This window comes from Boleophthalmus pectinirostris, unplaced genomic scaffold (genome assembly GCF_026225935.1).
Source record: "Boleophthalmus pectinirostris isolate CB_2022bp ecotype Guang Dong unplaced genomic scaffold, ASM2622593v1 HiC_scaffold_5, whole genome shotgun sequence".
In the NCBI taxonomy this organism is placed as follows: Eukaryota; Metazoa; Chordata; class Actinopteri; order Gobiiformes; family Gobiidae; genus Boleophthalmus; species Boleophthalmus pectinirostris.
In genome coordinates, this window is record NW_026571404.1 from 6,433,007 (window position 1) to 6,449,285 (window position 16,279).

General features: G+C 41.2%; 1 protein-coding gene across 4 annotated transcripts in view; it reads left to right on the top strand.

Annotated features, from left to right (window-relative positions):
• The window catches only part of dntt (deoxynucleotidyltransferase, terminal), a 306,321-nt gene that overhangs the window by 59,642 nt on the left and 230,400 nt on the right, over positions 1–16,279 (top strand). For all 4 annotated transcript variants that reach the window (XM_055162795.1, XM_055162798.1, XM_055162796.1 and 1 more), the window contains exon 4: positions 3,643–3,813. In XM_055162795.1, coding sequence (XP_055018770.1) covers positions 3,643–3,813 — 171 coding nt within the window. The remainder of the gene's footprint in view (positions 1–3,642; positions 3,814–16,279) is intronic.

Here is a 16,279-nt window from a genome sequence, read left to right on the forward strand (position 1 = left end):
TAGACCTAGTTCCATCCTGGTTTAGTCCTGGTTCAGTTCTTGTTTAATCCTAGTTCAGATCTGGTTTAGTCCTGGTTTAGTTCCTATTTAGACCTGGTTCAGTCCTTGTTTTGTCCTGGTTCAGTCTGAGTTTAGTTCTGGTTTAGTACATTTTTTTAAATCCTGGTTTAGTCCTAGATCAGTCCTTGGTTTAATTCTTGTTTAGACCTAGTTCCATCCTGGTTTAGTCCTGGTTCAGTCCTAGATCAGTCCTGGTTTAATTCTTGTTTAGACCTAGTTCCATCCTGGTTTAGTCCTGGTTCAGTTCTTGTTTAATCCTAGTTCAGATCTGGTTTAGTCCTGGTTGAGTTCTTGTTTAGTCCTGGTTTTGTAGCACATGTCAGAGTCGATCTCTAGAGGCTTTTGTCTTCAGGTGTAAAATGTCTCCCTGCATTCACACTTACACACGACACATAAAAACTCGACCTGCTCTGGGACCAAACCAGGACCTGAACAGCACCGATCCAAGCCCGGACCAGGACCCAGGACTGGACCGGGCTGAGTTTGAGACACAGCGGTTGTGATGTGAGCAGAGACAGGCGGTGATGGGTTTTGGGCGAGTGGGGGGCAGAGGCTCCGGGGACTCGGCTCCTGTCCGGTTTAATACAGGTCAGTGCCTCCACAGTCACTGTTCTCCTGGTACATGTGCGACTCCTCCGCTCCTCCGCCTCCCGTCTCCCTCCGTCTGTGGACCACTCGACTGTTTTATGCACGGAATCTTAAAGGAATCTTAAAAGTCAGGACCGGAATGTGTTTTGAGGCTGAGACCAAAACATAACGTGCAAAAGAAATGGACGAAAATACAGTTATTATTCTAAAAATGACCTTCAAAATGGATGAATTAAATAACAAAATGATGATAATTTAAAGATGAAATTCAATGCTTTTAACATTTAATGTGTCACATATATTTTCCAAGTGGTGTAGTGGGGATTTTTTAAGTGGGAGTTTGCGATTTCCTTGTTTAGTCATAGTTCAGTTCTGGTTTAGTCCTGGTTTAGTTCCTTTTTAGTCCTGTTTCAGTCCTTGTTCCATCCTGGTTTAGTTCTGGTTCAGTCCTTGTTCCATCCTGGTTTAGTTCTGGTTCAGTTTTAGGTTCAGTTTGTTCCTTGTTTAGTTCTGTTCAGTCCTTGTTCCATCCTGGTTTAGTCCTGGTTCAGTTCCTTTTAGTCCTGGTTCAGTCCTTGTTCCATCCTGGTTTAGTTCTGGTTCAGTCCTTGTTCCATCCTGGTTTAGTTCTGGTTCAGTCCTTGTTCCATCCTGGTTTAGTTCTGGTTCAGTCCTTGTTCCATCCTGGTTTAGTTCTGGTTCAGTCCTTATTCCATCCTGGTTTAGTTCTGGTTCAGTCCTTGTTCCATCCTGGTTTAGTTCTGGTTCAGTCCTTGTTTAGTTCTGGTTCAGTCCTTGGTTTAGTTCTGGTTCAGTCCTTGTTCCATCCTGGTTTAGTTCTGAGTCCTTGGTTTAGTTCTGGTTCAGTCCTTGTTCCATCCTGTTCCAGTTTCCTTTTCCATCCTGGTTCTTGGGTTTAGTTCTGGTTCAGTCCTTATAGTGAGTTTTTCCAAGTGGGAGTTTGCGATTTCCTTGTTTAGTTCTAGTTCATCTTGTTCATTTCTGGTTTAGTCCTGGTTCCGTTCCTTTTTAGTCCTGGTTCAGTCCTTTGTCCATCCTCATTTTTAGTGGTGTAGTTTTTTAAGTGGTGGTGTTGTTCATCGTTGTCCGCCTACCTACCTTAAAAAACATAAAGGCACCAGCCCAGTAAAAATCTGTAATATTTGACGTTTTTTTACTCAAAATGATGCAGAATCATGTTATTAACATTAACACCGTTCAGCATCACCTACAGAAAATAAATCATAGACTACAACACATGAACCAGAACTAAACCATGACCAATCTCCTCTGTTCTCTGGTCACATCAGAACTACTGTGTCACAAACTGCTCCTGGTTTAGTCCCGGTCTGATCCAGGTCTAGTCCTGGTGTAGGCTTGGATCGGGGCTGTTCAGGTCCTGGTTTGGTCCCAGTTTAGTTCCAGTTTTTATGTGTCGTGTGTAAGTGTGAATGCAGGATGACATTTTACACCTGAAGACAACAGACTCTAGAGATCTTGCCTTTTGACATGTGCAGCAAAACCAGGACTAAACAAGAACTGAAACAGGACAAAACGAGATCAAAGTCAGGACTAAACTAGATCAAAACCTGGAAAAGTAAATAACCCAGGACTAAACCAGAATGGAACAAGGACTGAACCAGGACTAAATAAGAACTAAACCAGGACGGAACAAGGACTGAACCTTAGCCCACTTCTTTATACAGTCTATGGTCTTTATATTCTTCTTACATAGGATTTACAGTCTGGTCACTAAATGTGTGAAAAATCCCTCATTCGTCCAGGTAGAATCCACTGTGAGGAGAAATTTAAATTTGTCGACTGGACAAAAGTTAGTTTGGGTGAAGAAGTTTCGCAGCTCATCCAAGCTGCTTCTTCAGTTCTGGACTGAAGAAGAACTTGGATGCAGCTTGGATGTAGGGCTGGTATCATTAAGGAGTTGCTGATACGATACATACCTCGATACACAGGCCACGATACGATACATATCTCGATACAGCGCACTTTCCATTCAATATGATATATTTCAAATAGATTCGATACGGTTCAATAAAAAATAAAGGCTAAATCGTGGCTGTGATACTAAAAGTCTTTGTTAAATCACTTCTTGTGCAAAGTTCATATGAAACACAAACATTTTAATCACCAAAACAGTAAAAATGTCAAATGTGTCGCATAAATGAGTTTCCTTTCACTCCACAAGCAACAAAACTGTAGCTCTGTAACAAAATAATTTAGTAAAACACACCTAAAAATACTCTTGGTGAAATATCGATACAGTAGCATCACATTAAACGATACAATATATCGATATTCCGATATTTTTGCACTCCCCTGCTAGGATGAGCTGCGAAACGTCTTCAACCAAACTAACTTTTGTCCAGTTGACAAATTGAAATTTCTCCTCACAGTCTGGTCACTAATTCAGACAGAATAGCTCATTGTTCATCTATTGTTTAGAACAAAATCAGATTTCTCTCACCTCAGTGCATCAAATTGTGTGTGGCAGGATGTAGAGAGTCTGTGTGGACCTCCGAAATGTTGTAACTACACGTTGAACCGACTCAGACAACGAGGGCTGTGATTGGTCCTCTCTACATCCGCTCTACACACATTTCCGATGTTCCACTTTCCGGCTTCATTAGCGTAAAGACGAACACCGTTTCTAAATCCTACCCTCGTAGCATTGTGGCAGTGAATTTCTTTGCGGCGCATAGACCTCGACGCAGACCCATAAATCAAAAACGACGTCGACAGCGTGCTTTGAGTCGACGCAGAACTAAAATCCCTCATGTTTGTCCCTCCTCAGAGTTATTTTTCTTCTATCCATGGGTTTCAGAGTGATGAAAAACTAGAGCCAGTGTCATAGCAATTAACAATTTAAAGCAAAATATCCTGTCCTGTTCTTTTGGATGGTGAAAAATCAACACTTATCACTGTCCTTCTCTTTCTCCCATCCTCACTCTCTTTCTTCTTCCCCCTCTGCTCCTGTAGGACGCCCTGGAGGTCCTGGTGGAGCACTACGAGCTGTCTGAGATGGAGGGTCCGTGTGTGTCCTTCAGGAGAGCGGTGTCCGTGCTGAAGAGTTTGTCCTGGAGCGTGGAGAGTGTGAGGAGCACAGAGGGGCTGCCCAGCGTGGGGGACACCATCAGGAATCTCATAGAGGTGACTCCCGTTTTTCAAATGCTTCATACTGGGACATTTTGGGACACGACTGCAGTTTTAAAGTTAACAGCTGCACTTTAACTTTTGTTCAGAGATTGGCAATTCTAGGGCTGAAATTTTCCATTCTAGTGAAGCTATATGGATTTAAAAACACAGTGGAACACTTTCTTTTTCTGTGTTAAACATTTGTGAATGAAACAAAACACAACTCCAGGTCTGTTTGTGATGAGGAAACATTAAAGGTTGTATAGAGGATTTTCCAAGGAACGAGAAATCCAGCGACTGTTTGTCCTTTTTCAAATGTTGCGCATGTGTGAAACCACCCCCCCTCCCCTACAGCTCCTACGTAGAAACACCTCCTCCCTCCTCCTCTTTACGCCAGAAACAGGTTTGTTTACAGCCGGTGCACATGACTTGTAAACAACTAACTACAGTGTTGGTTAGACAAGACGGAGAAGTGAGGAGCAGGGAGAGAGGAGAGGGGAGCCGTGCGCGGACATTTCGTGCGCGGACGAGAAGTGAGGAGCAGGGGGAAGAGTGGATCGGGCAGCGGGGAGAGGAGCAGGAAAGGGGTGCAGAGAAGAGTGCGTGGAGATTCAGTGCGAATGAACTAGCTACAACACACAGCAGCAAGCGGACTCTTTCTTTGCCTTGAAAATGACGTTTTCAGACATAGGATATCGCTTTTGTGTCCTGAAAAACGTTTGTCTCGCTCTTGGAAATAAAGTACGTTTTCATAATAAGCAGAAGTTTCCTGTCCAGGAGTAATTTGTGGACCAGTGCGTCAGTCTTTAGACCCTGCGTCTGCTTCAGTTGCGCCATCGCTGGAATGAATCTTCAAGAATCACCTTAGTTTGGCTTCGCTGCTTTTCCCCTTGTCTTCTTCTTTCAGCGACCTCAAAAACTGACTTTCTTTTGGGGCGAACTGCTCCTGGATTCTTGTCGCCATTGCAACAAACTTTGTGCGAACTGCGAGGAAGATATAGGTCAAAAAAAGCCGCTAAGAACTGTTGCGTTGGTGGAGTAAACAGCGTCTTGCGTCTGTGGACTGCGTGACAGTCGTACGTAAACCACGTACCGGCGGCGCAGGCAAGTCAGTTACGTTAGAAACGTAGGGAGTTTGATTGACAGCCTGTCAGCTCACAGATAACGAGACAGTGTCGTTATCTATTGGCAGATGTTTAGCCCCACCACGTCCAGAGTTGATGAATTTTTATTCTCTTTTTTTTGGTCATCATAATTACAAGGCTACTGCATCTCTATAATCTATCATTGACAATTTGAAACAAAAAAAATCCTCCATACAACCTTTAAAACATAGATCTGAAAATAGCCTAATATTGGCCATTTATTAAAGAAAATCATTAATAAAATCATCCGTATTTAACATTTTCTTTTCAACATTGCATTTTTGTATGAAGATTCTTGTGTGTTATTGCAATATACACAGCAGTGACTAAACAAATAAGAAGTTTACTTTTATAAGTTTACATAAAAGCACAAAGATGGAGCATTATGTACTGCTGTTGTGTCCTTGGGTAATAGAATAAGAATTAAAAAACAACTCTATCCTCTATTGCAGGGGTGAGAAACTATTTTTTTCCATGTGGTCAAAATGCTTCGTTCAATTCTGCATAATATTACTTGTATTTCTTTATAAAAAGCAGTAAATATCATTGTTTTGATGAGCTGGTCAGACTGGTCAGAGTTTATGTTATGACTAAGTAATGAAAAAGTGAGGTTGCCGTACACAAAATGTAATTTAGAAAAACACCTCTAAAATAAAAGCAATGCAGCTTTAGTCTATGCTAAAGATAAAATGATAAAATAACGTATTTTTCAGACTGTAAGTTGCACCAGCCAAAATTGTGTAAAGAAGAAGAAAAATCATATATAAGTTGCAGTTTTCGGAGGAAATTTATTTTATAAAATCAGAGACCAGGAACTGACATTTCATCTTGAAAGGCAAGTTGTAGTAAAAACAATAGAACAGAGAACAACAGACTGTTAACGTCACATATGAACAGTTCTTCAGATAAACTATAACATAAACAACAGAACAGAACAAGTTTAACAAACTCTCCATCTCACTCCAAATCACTAAATCCATTCAGTTCTTCATCCTCGGTGTCACTTCTGAACAACTTGGCCTCGACCTCCGGAGGTAAACAGAGCGCCGCTTCCTCTTCAGTTCCAGTTAGAATTATTCCGGCCTGACAGGATGGTTTCATTTGTCACTGAAGTCCAGACTTTGTTGATCCATCCAGTGACTTCCAGGAAAGTTGAATAGTGCACCCTCCTGGTGTCACTCCAAACTTAGTCCAATGAGATTCATTTGGTCTTCCGATATTCTATATTATTAGGTTATTTTTTTCAGACCCAAAGTGTTATTTCATACCTGACAGTTTCGACTGCTCACTAGCGTCTTTATCACAGTGGTCATGTTGCTGTGACGTGTCTGGTCAGCTGATTTAAACAGGTTTTGTCTCTGTCTTCCTACCGGTGGAGGCAGGACGACAGCGCCACCTGCAGTCCCACTTCCTCAGGACAGTATCCCAGGTCTGTGAGAGTAAAAAAGCCCCCTCGTCCCAGTTTACAGTCCTGTGGGCACGTTTCCGTATCCGTGTCTGGTCAGCTGTTTAAATCAGCTGACCAGACACGTCAAAGCAACATCACGTGACTCTGAGGAAGACGCTACTGAGCAGTCGAAACTGACAGGTATGAAATAACACTCTGGGTCTGAAAAAAAAACCTAATATCATATCACTCCAAACTTTCTTTCTGCTGCTCGATTACTGTTTTCAGCTGAATATTTCATGACTTGCAATGAGACAGAGGCTCTTTCTGCAGGAGACATGCGCAGTAGAGCCAAGTGACAGTAATAGAAGTATCAGATACTGAAACACAAGCCTAGAGCGCTCTCTAGTTGCTGTCAGTGTTAAAATTTATATAAGTCGCACTGGAGTACAAGTCACAGGACCACCCAAACCATGAAAAAAAAGAGTGACTTAGGCTGTGTTCAGACTGCAGCCTGAAGTGACCCAAATCCGATTTTTTGGCCTCTATGTTCCTGTATCTGATCTTTTAATGTCAGTCTGAACGACACAGATCCGATTTTTTCAAATGTGACCCAGGACACTTGGATATGTGCTCCTGAAACTGATACATATCTGATCTTTTGACATGTGACTTCAGTGTGAACGGCCAAAGTGCATTCATCCACCTACACGTTATCACAAGACACAAACGTCACTATTCTGCGCTGAAGTAGGCGAAAATTGTTAATGAACTCTGTGTCACTGAAGTGAAGCACATCTCCACTCACCACTCTTGGCTCCGTCTCCACATCCACACGTTCCTTTCAACAGACGTCGCTGCCGCTGTCCCACAAAACACCACGACCAAAAACCTCGTCCTTCTCCTTCTCAATCTCCTCCTTAAAACAAGTAAGTTGTTCATGTTCTGGCTCCGGTACGAGAGGAACTTTAAAATCTCCAGGTGCTCGATGCTGCGTCCATGTTTGGACAACTTCTGTAAACACAGAGACGCTCGCTGCGGTTGACGTCGTCGTGTCTCCAGTGTCACATGTGGGACACTTTTGGGCCGTTTACTACAAGTCGCATTTAATAGGAAATGTGAACGACCTCGCAAAAACATCGGATTTCACAAAAAAATCGGAATTGAGCATTAATCCCTGCTGTCTGAACGTAGCCTTATAGTCCGAAAAATATAGTATGTTTATTTTGCAATTTCAAATGAGCTTAAACGGGCTTGTCAGAGTTGACCAAAGGGCTGCATGTGCCCCGGGAGCTGGACAATGCCCATGTCTGCTCGGTTAAGTCAAACTTATCATCAGCTATAGATTGTTGTGTGTGGTAAATGGGTCAAAATTTACTTCACTTTCTTCACTCACAACATGATGTGATGAGCTTTAAACATAAACGTTTGTGTATTTTCAAACACTGCTGCGTCTGCTCTGAGCCTGATGTTTAGACTAATCAGATGTTCTTCAGATTCTTGTGCTGGAGCCAATGTCTGTGATGGAGAGTGTGGAGGAGCTTTGTGCCTCCACAGACTCAGTGATTACTCATTACAAGTCTTTGAACGTCTCCCTGGATCATATCTCCAGCTGAAACAAACCTGATTCGGCCTCGGGGGAGGTGTAACTGTAGCCCATTTTCATCATAGTCATTCTTTAGGGGACTTAAACTACTGGCTGCAGACAATCACTCAATAACCCTGCGCTGTAAGCTGTTTGAGTTTTCAAGCTCAAAAGAATCCATCTTGTTCGGCTCCCAGCTGAGCCCTCCACACATTTTTAGGTGTGGAGCAGAAAGCGGATATTTTCTGAAAAAGATTTTTATTAAAACTTGCCAACAAGGTACCAAGTATTAGAAATGGTAGGTAAAATGCTAAACATGAATTTAACCAAAAATGAAATTGTTGGACGTCAATTGGCCGATGTGATTGGCTAAAAGTCTGCATGGAGTCTTTTCTCTAGTGTTGAAGTCGAGACCGCACTAATCAAGACCAAGACCAGTCCGAGACCACAGGGTCCCAAGACCAGGACAAGACCAAGACCTCTGAGGGTTGAGACCGAGACAAGACTGAGACTTTTAAAGGTCAAGACCGAGACAAGATTTTCAACATTTATTTTACAGTTATGGTACATATATATCAATGTTTTTTTTTTATAAATCTGTCTCTAATTTATCCCTCATTGAGACAAGACTGAGTCCAAGTATCTTCAACACCGAGACAAGACTGAGTCCAAAAACAGTCAAGTCCGAGGCGAGACTAAGATTGCAAAAAAAAACAAAAAAACAGTCTTGAGGCCGATCTCGAGACCAAGACAAGACCAAGACCTCTGAGGGTCAAGACCGAGACAAGACTGAGACTTTTAAAGGTTGAGACTGAGACCCCATCAAGACCAAATCAAGACCATCTTTGTAATTTTTGAATATTTTTATTTTACAGTTATGACAAATATATTTCAATGTTTTTACAAATCTGTCTCCAATTTATCCCTCACTGAAACAAGACTGAGTCCAAGCACCTTCAAGATTGAGACAAGACCAAGTCCAAATGCTTTTGAGTCCAAGATGAGACCAAGATCGCAAAAAAACTGTCTTGAGGCCGATCTCGAGACCAAGACCGGTCTAGAGTACTACGACACTACTGTACTCCTCTCAGATGATTCTTATGGGTGCCACTCCAAATGGATAATGTGTAGAATTAGTGCTTCACATTCAATCTGCAAACAAAAAATGTACTTTTATAAGCAATGGCAGCTGTAGAAGTTTGTTCTCTGCATTTGGCAAAACTGGAGTAACCATCCGAAACACAGAAAGTCCAACTCCACATAAAAGCTTTCAACACAGTGTGGGAATCGAAGCTGTGACTTGGACTAAACATCGGAATTTTCAGTCCTGCTCCGCAAATAATTGTAATTTTCATTCCCGCTTTCGATATTTCGTCCCGCTCCCGCCCACAAATCCCGCAAGATGTGGACCTTTGCTTTTTTAAGCTCTATCGAACACGGAGAAGCAGAAAGGAATGGTGTAAAACGTGCATGAGATTAGACCATGTCCAAGTTTAGGCTGCTTAAAATGTTTTTATCAATGCCAAATAAAATATCCAGCTCAAATGATGTATGATAGGCAAACATGAATCATTTGTATATTTTATTTTATTTTATTTTATTTATGTATTTATTTATTTCATTCATAAAGCATAAAAAGACATCTACAACATCAAACACACAAGAAATGAATGAAAAGGAGCAGAAAGAAGAAAAAATCTTATGTTCTCTGCCCCCCTTTCCTTTTTCAAGACAAAACATCAACACCGATCGTCACTAAACATTCCAGATCAGTTCAGGCACAATTATTGATCAATTGCAAACAGTAAATCTTCATTATTATACACAACTTAGTTTTCTTTTTCATACAGACACAGTGTATTCGATTTTATATGTTTTTTAAATGTCGTCATTGTACTTGATTCTTTTATTTCTTTGTCAAGACTTTTCCATAAGTTTAACTCTTTTCACAGCGACACTTCGCTCCATAACCTTGGTTCTGAATCTGGGTTTTTTAAACATGTAGGTTCCTTTTAAATTTTAACAGACTTTGAATATTTACAGGTAATAAATTACACTTTGCTTTATACATGACTTTGAGGAGACTTAAGTCAACAATATCCTGCATTTTCAACACTTTAAGTTGAACAAATATTGGGTTGTTTGTCTCTCTACAATGACTGTTGGTGATGATTCTCAAGGCCCTTTTTTGTAAAATAAATAAAGGTTGTAGATAAGTTTTACATGTTGAACCCCAAATTTCCACACAGTGCATCAGATATGGTACAATTATAGAGTTATAACAAAGTTAATAATGCTGTACTATTTAGTGAGAACTTTATTTTATGCAGAACAGCAATGGCTTTGGAAATGTTTCCTTTTGTGTAATTTATATGAGACAAACTCCAGTTTAAACCTTCATCAATCATAACTCCTAAAAATTTAGTTTCATTTACTCTTTGAATTTGTGTCCCATCTATTTCTAAAGTTATGTTGTCTTTTTTCTTTTTATCATTAAATAAAATGAAATTTGTTTTTTTAACATTCATAATCAAGCCATTTAAATCAAACCAATATTTAACTTTTCTTAGCTCTTTGTATTTTACTTTACATCCATATTTAGTTTACGGGACTGCAGTTTATCATCCTACCCGCTCACACCCGCAATAAGCTTTCAAAATGTTTCCCGCACCACGCACTGTTTTGTGTCGAAGTGCAGGGCTCTAACTTGGAGCTTCTTCTTGGAGGTGCTTTACATTTGCGCATTTATATTGGACTTTAACAACTTGACAAGTGTCTCAAAGTCATTACTGGCACCTTCATACATAAGCAAGACGAGTGACAAGTCTTGCCCAAGGACACAACAAGTTAAAACTGGAATTGCACTCGCGTTCACTTTTCCTTAACTTTCCGACTGCCCAAACTCCAAAATCTCAAAGTGCACATAAGGACAAATATAGACTTATCTAAGACAGGAAAAAAAAATTGCTGAAATGTCACAAAATTTCTTTTTCAAATGGACATTATTCATCGTCTCCATTTTCTGCTGATTCAAAGGGAAGAGAAAATCAGCCTGGTCAATATTAAAATCCTTTGTAGCCGTTCTTTTGTCACTGTCTGGATTCTGCAAACAGAAAACAATGGAGCCTCATGAGAAAAGCTGATGCCACTTATTTTATTTCCTCATAGATTTTTATTGTTATCAGACGTTCTCTCATAAATCACACAGAGGCAGGAGAGTCTGGGATTGTGACATTTTTCTGGATTGGAATATTGCACATTGTCTAGACGAGAAAAATGCAGTTTTACTCATCGCTGATTTCAATTTCATGGCAGTAAAATGTTTCAGAATGACACAATTTTAAATAAACATGGAGGTAAATGTTCCAGATTTGTACTTTGACAAAGATCCTGTACCTGTTTTTTATGTATTTGAGCTTTGTGATGTCAGGTGGTCATACAGGAAGTGCTCCACTGTGTTTTTAAACTTCATACACCTTCAGTAAAAGACGATTTCAGCTCTACCGTTGCCAAAATCTACGAAACCAAGAGGTAAAAGGAAACTGTTAACTTGAAAACAACAAGATAAAGTCATAAAGGTGAATGAAACAAAACACAACTCCAGGTCGGTTTTTAATCCGTGTATCATTCGTTTATTCATTTTTCAATATAAAACCAAAAATAAGAAAATGAAAAAACAACCGTTTTCTTCATTATTTGTCTCCAAAACCAAAATAAAAAGCAGATAATGATTCGTTATTTCATTTTTCAATTTTGTGTTTAAATAAAAAATGGAAAAAATAGATAACGGCCGTTTCCCTTTTATGTGACGTTCCGTGACTGCGATGCCAAACTTTTGCACCGCGTAGGGACTGAACCAGGACTGATCCAGGTCCAGGACCAAACCGAGACCAGAGCGGGACCAAACAGGGACCAGGGCAGATTCAGAGCTTTGACTCCGAGCCTCCGCAGGGTCGGAGCCTCAGCTTCGAGCTCCGGCCCTGCCCTGGGCTCTGAGCCTGCGGTCTGGTCTCGGTCCCGGTCTGGTCCCGGTCTCAGTCCCTGTCTCAGTCCCGGTCTGGTCCTGGTCTCAGTCCCGGTCTGGTCCCGGTCTGGTCCCGGTCTGGTCCCGGTCTCAGTCCCGGTCTCAGTCCTGGTGTCAGTCCCAGTCTGGTCCCGGTCTCAGTCCTGGTCTCGGTCCCGGTCTGGTCTCGGTCTGGTCCCGGTCTCAGTCCTGCTCTCTCAGTCTCGGTCTGGTCCCGGTCTCAGTCCTGCTCTGGTCCCAGTCTGGTCCCGGTCTCAGTCCTGCTCTGGTCCCGGTCTGGTCCTCCTGGTCTCAGTCCTGGTCTGGTCCCGTCTCAGTCCCGGTCTCAGTCCCGGTGTCAGTCCCGGTCTGGTCTCGGTCTGGTCCCGGTCTCAGTCCTGCTCTGGTCCCGGTCTGGTCCTGGTCTCAGTCCTGCTCTGGTCCCGGTCTGGTCCCGGTCTCAGTCCTGCTCTGGTCCCGGTCTAGTCCCAGTCTCAGTCCTGCTCTGGTCCCGGACCTGGATCAGTCCTGGTTCTCTCTGTATGCGTTGCAAAAGTTCGGCATCGCAGTTTAAGTCACGAAACGGACGTTATACGTTTTTTCCATTTTTCATTTAAACACAAAATTGAAAACTGAAAAAAAACAAATCCGTTATCCGTTTTTTCATTTTGGTTTTGTTGTAACAGTCAACACAACATTTGACCAAGCCCCCAGGTTCCAAAATGGCCGCCCATTCAAGTCAATGGGCCAAGCTCAATGGTGCATGATCCAGATTAGCCTAGCATGGCGAGGTACTTCCGGCGGCTGTGGGGGCGGAGCGGAGCTGGAGTTAATGAATATAAAGCGTTTTTTTTAAGACAACTGAAGGATTTTGAGCGAGAAAAAGTTTATGATCTAAAAATAGGTAAAAATCGCCAACAAATCCGATATTTTTGAAAGCTGCAGGTCCCTGTCAGACGAACACGAGCAGTTTGTGATCACATTGCCTCTATGAAAAAAATCTTCTCTCGGCCCATGGGATTTTTTCTGCTGAAGTGAGACACGACGTCAACTGGAGGCAACTACAAGCAGCAACACTGTATCCAGTTATTTTAATAGATCCATGCATTTGACCGGCAAACATCAGGAAATCTCATGTCTTCTTTAGTCCTACAGTTCAGGCCCACACTCTCAGTCACATTATACTTTTATATCACGCTCCACATCATAAACTGAACAGATGTTGAGTAGCTGCTGGAGCTCAGCGGTGTTTGGACTAAAACAACCACGTCATCTGCAAACATTAAATGAGTCACAACACGATTTCCAGCCACACAACCAGTTTGACATGTTTTAAGCTTTGTTGACAATTCATCTAAATACAAATTAAATAAACACGTGGATATTTCAACCAGGTATTTTGACAATAGTCCTTAAATTCTTAAATTCTGGAGATTGGTCCCAGAGTCACCCACTTCTCTAGGTTACCAAATAAAATATAATAATAATAAAAATTAAAAAAAACATCAGTGAGTGGTAATTGGATTACAGTTACTTTGTTGGAATAAATGGATTACACGGCGGGATTTTCCTGTTTTCACATTTTGGGCTTTATCCTTTTTTTTCCTTTTTTTTTTTTTTCTCGGTAAACCAGGTCCAAACCAAGACTAAAGCAGAACTAAAACCAGGTCTAAACCAGGATTAAACCAAGTCCAAACCAAGTCTAAACCAGGACTAAACCAGGTCTAAACCAGGACTAAAACCAGGTCTAAACTGGGACTAAACTAGGACTAAACCAGGACTAAACCAAGACTAAACCAGGACTAAAACTAGGTCTAAACTGGGACTAAACCAGGACTAAACCAGGACTAAACCAGGACTAAACCAGGACTAAACCAGGTCCAAACCAGGTCTAAACCAGGACTAAACCAGGACTAAACCAGGTCTAAACCAGGACTAAACCAGGACTAAACCAAGACTAAAACCAGGACTAAACCAGGACTAAACCAAGACTAAAACCAGGACTAAACCAGGTCAAAACCAGGTCTAAACCAGGACTAAACCAGGACTAAACCAGGACTAAACCAGGACTAAACCAGGACTAAACCAAGACTAAACCGGGACTAAACCAGGACTAAAACCAGGACTAAAACTGGGTCTAAACCAGGACTAAAAACAAGACTAAACCAGGACTAAACCAAGACTAAACCAGGACTAAACCAGGACTAAAACCAGGACTAAAACTGGGTCTAAACCAGGACTAAACCAGGACTAAAACAAGACTAAACCAGGACTAAACCAAGACTAAACCGGGACTAAACCAGGACTAAAACAGGACTAAACCAAGACTAAACCAAGACTAAACCAGGTCTAAACCAGAACTAAAACAGGACTAAACCAGGACTAAAACCAGGTCTAAAACAGGATTTAACAGGACTAAATCATGCTGCGTGGACGGGTCTTTTTGTTTTCTATCAATAATATTTTTAGTACAGTTAAGTAAAGTCTTATGTTATAATATCCTCGTCTTTGCTTCTCTACAGCAAATCAAGTAATCCAAAGTATTCAGATTACATTACTCACTTTAATTAATTTAATGGATTACGTTACAAACTACATTTTGTTGTATGTAATCTGTAATCTGTAGGGGATTACATTTTAAAAGTCACCTTCCCAACACTGCTGATAAATGATGGGTCAAATGCAGATTTCACGCAGCCTTTTTACTTGCCCAGATATGTCCAAGGTCCTAGTTTAGACCTGGTTTGGTCTAGTTTTGGACCAGTGGAGTCACTTGGTCACTGCATCCAACAGATCAGTGTGTGGAGGCAAAACAACTTTCTCCAGCTAAACTCTGACAAGACTGAAGTCATAGTGTTTGGTCCACAGAAACAAAGGGACAGTGTCAGCATCACCTCCAGTCTCTCGCTCTAAAACCTTCAAATCAGGCAAGAAATCTAGGGGTAATAATGGACTCAGACTTGAACTTTAACAGCCACATCAAGTCAATAACATCTGCAGCCTTTTACCATCTAAAAAAACATAGCAAAAATCAAAGGTTTACTGTCTAAATCAGACTTGGAGAAACTTATCCATGCGTTTGTCTCCAGTAGATTAGATACTGTAATGTTCTGCTCACTGGTCTCTCCAAACGAGCTGTGAGACGCTGCAGAACATCCAGAACATCCAGAACATCCAGAACATCCAGAACATCCAGAACATCCAGAACATCCAGAACGCTGCAGCTCGGGTCCTGACTCGAACTAGGAAGTACGAGCACATAAGTCCTGGTCTCAGGTCTCTGCTCTGGCTCCTGTGGCTCAGAGACTTTAAAGCAGCTCTGCTTGTACAAGTGTCTCCATGACCGAGCACCAAAGTCCATCTGTGACATGTTAGTGTCATATGAACATCTCACACTCTGAGGAGCTCAGGGACCGGCCTCCTGCTAGTGCCCAGAGTCACGACTAAACAAGGGGAGTCAGAGTTTCAGGTTCATGCAGCTAAAACCTGGAACAGTCTGAACATGTGAGACAGACTCTTCTGTGATGCTGTTTAAATCCAGACTCAAAACATTTCTGTTTAACTGTGCAAATAACTGAAAGGTTTTCATTCCACACTCTTCTCTCCAATTTATGTCTCTCTTTTTTATTTTTAATCTTCATGATTATTTATGTTTTGATTTGTTTTTATTATGATTTTAATGTATTTCTTATTCTGTAAAGCACTTTGAATTACTTTGTGTACGAATTGTGCTATACAAATAAACTTGCCTTGCCTAGTTTTAGTCCAGGTTTAGTTCTAGTTGGGTCTAGTCCCTACTTTAATATGGAAATGACTATCAGTACCATCTTGAGACTAGTGTGTGAAAAAAAAAAAACTTTTCAAAGCAACTAAAAACCTAAAAACTGCTTTACTTTAATACTTATATGCTTCCATTTTCTGCAAAAGGAAATGTGTTTTGCCACCAAAGATTTTTTTTTTTGAAGAAGGAAATGTAAATTTGGTTTAAAAATATTCTTGTTTACCAAAGTTGCCAAATTTATTCCCACCAGACTTGAAAGTTTTGAAGTAAACCTTTTGCAGGAGAGATGAGCACTCTTCACTCACACATGGGCACACAGCAGACAGCATCTCCAAAGCTCGTCTCACTCACTCAAATACAAATATAAAAATAGAGGGAGCGGGTCCATCATGGAGAGTTAGTCGGAGCAGTGGATCGGGGCAGGTGTCAAGAAATGTCCAGAAAATGTTTTGACTTTTGCAGGACGAGGTGAGCAGCACTGGGCTTTCTGACACTTTGGACTTAATGGTTGATGTTTTCTTTTCTTTCCTTTCTTTTCTTGATGCCCAGGTATTATGAACACGATATGAAAGGCAACGAC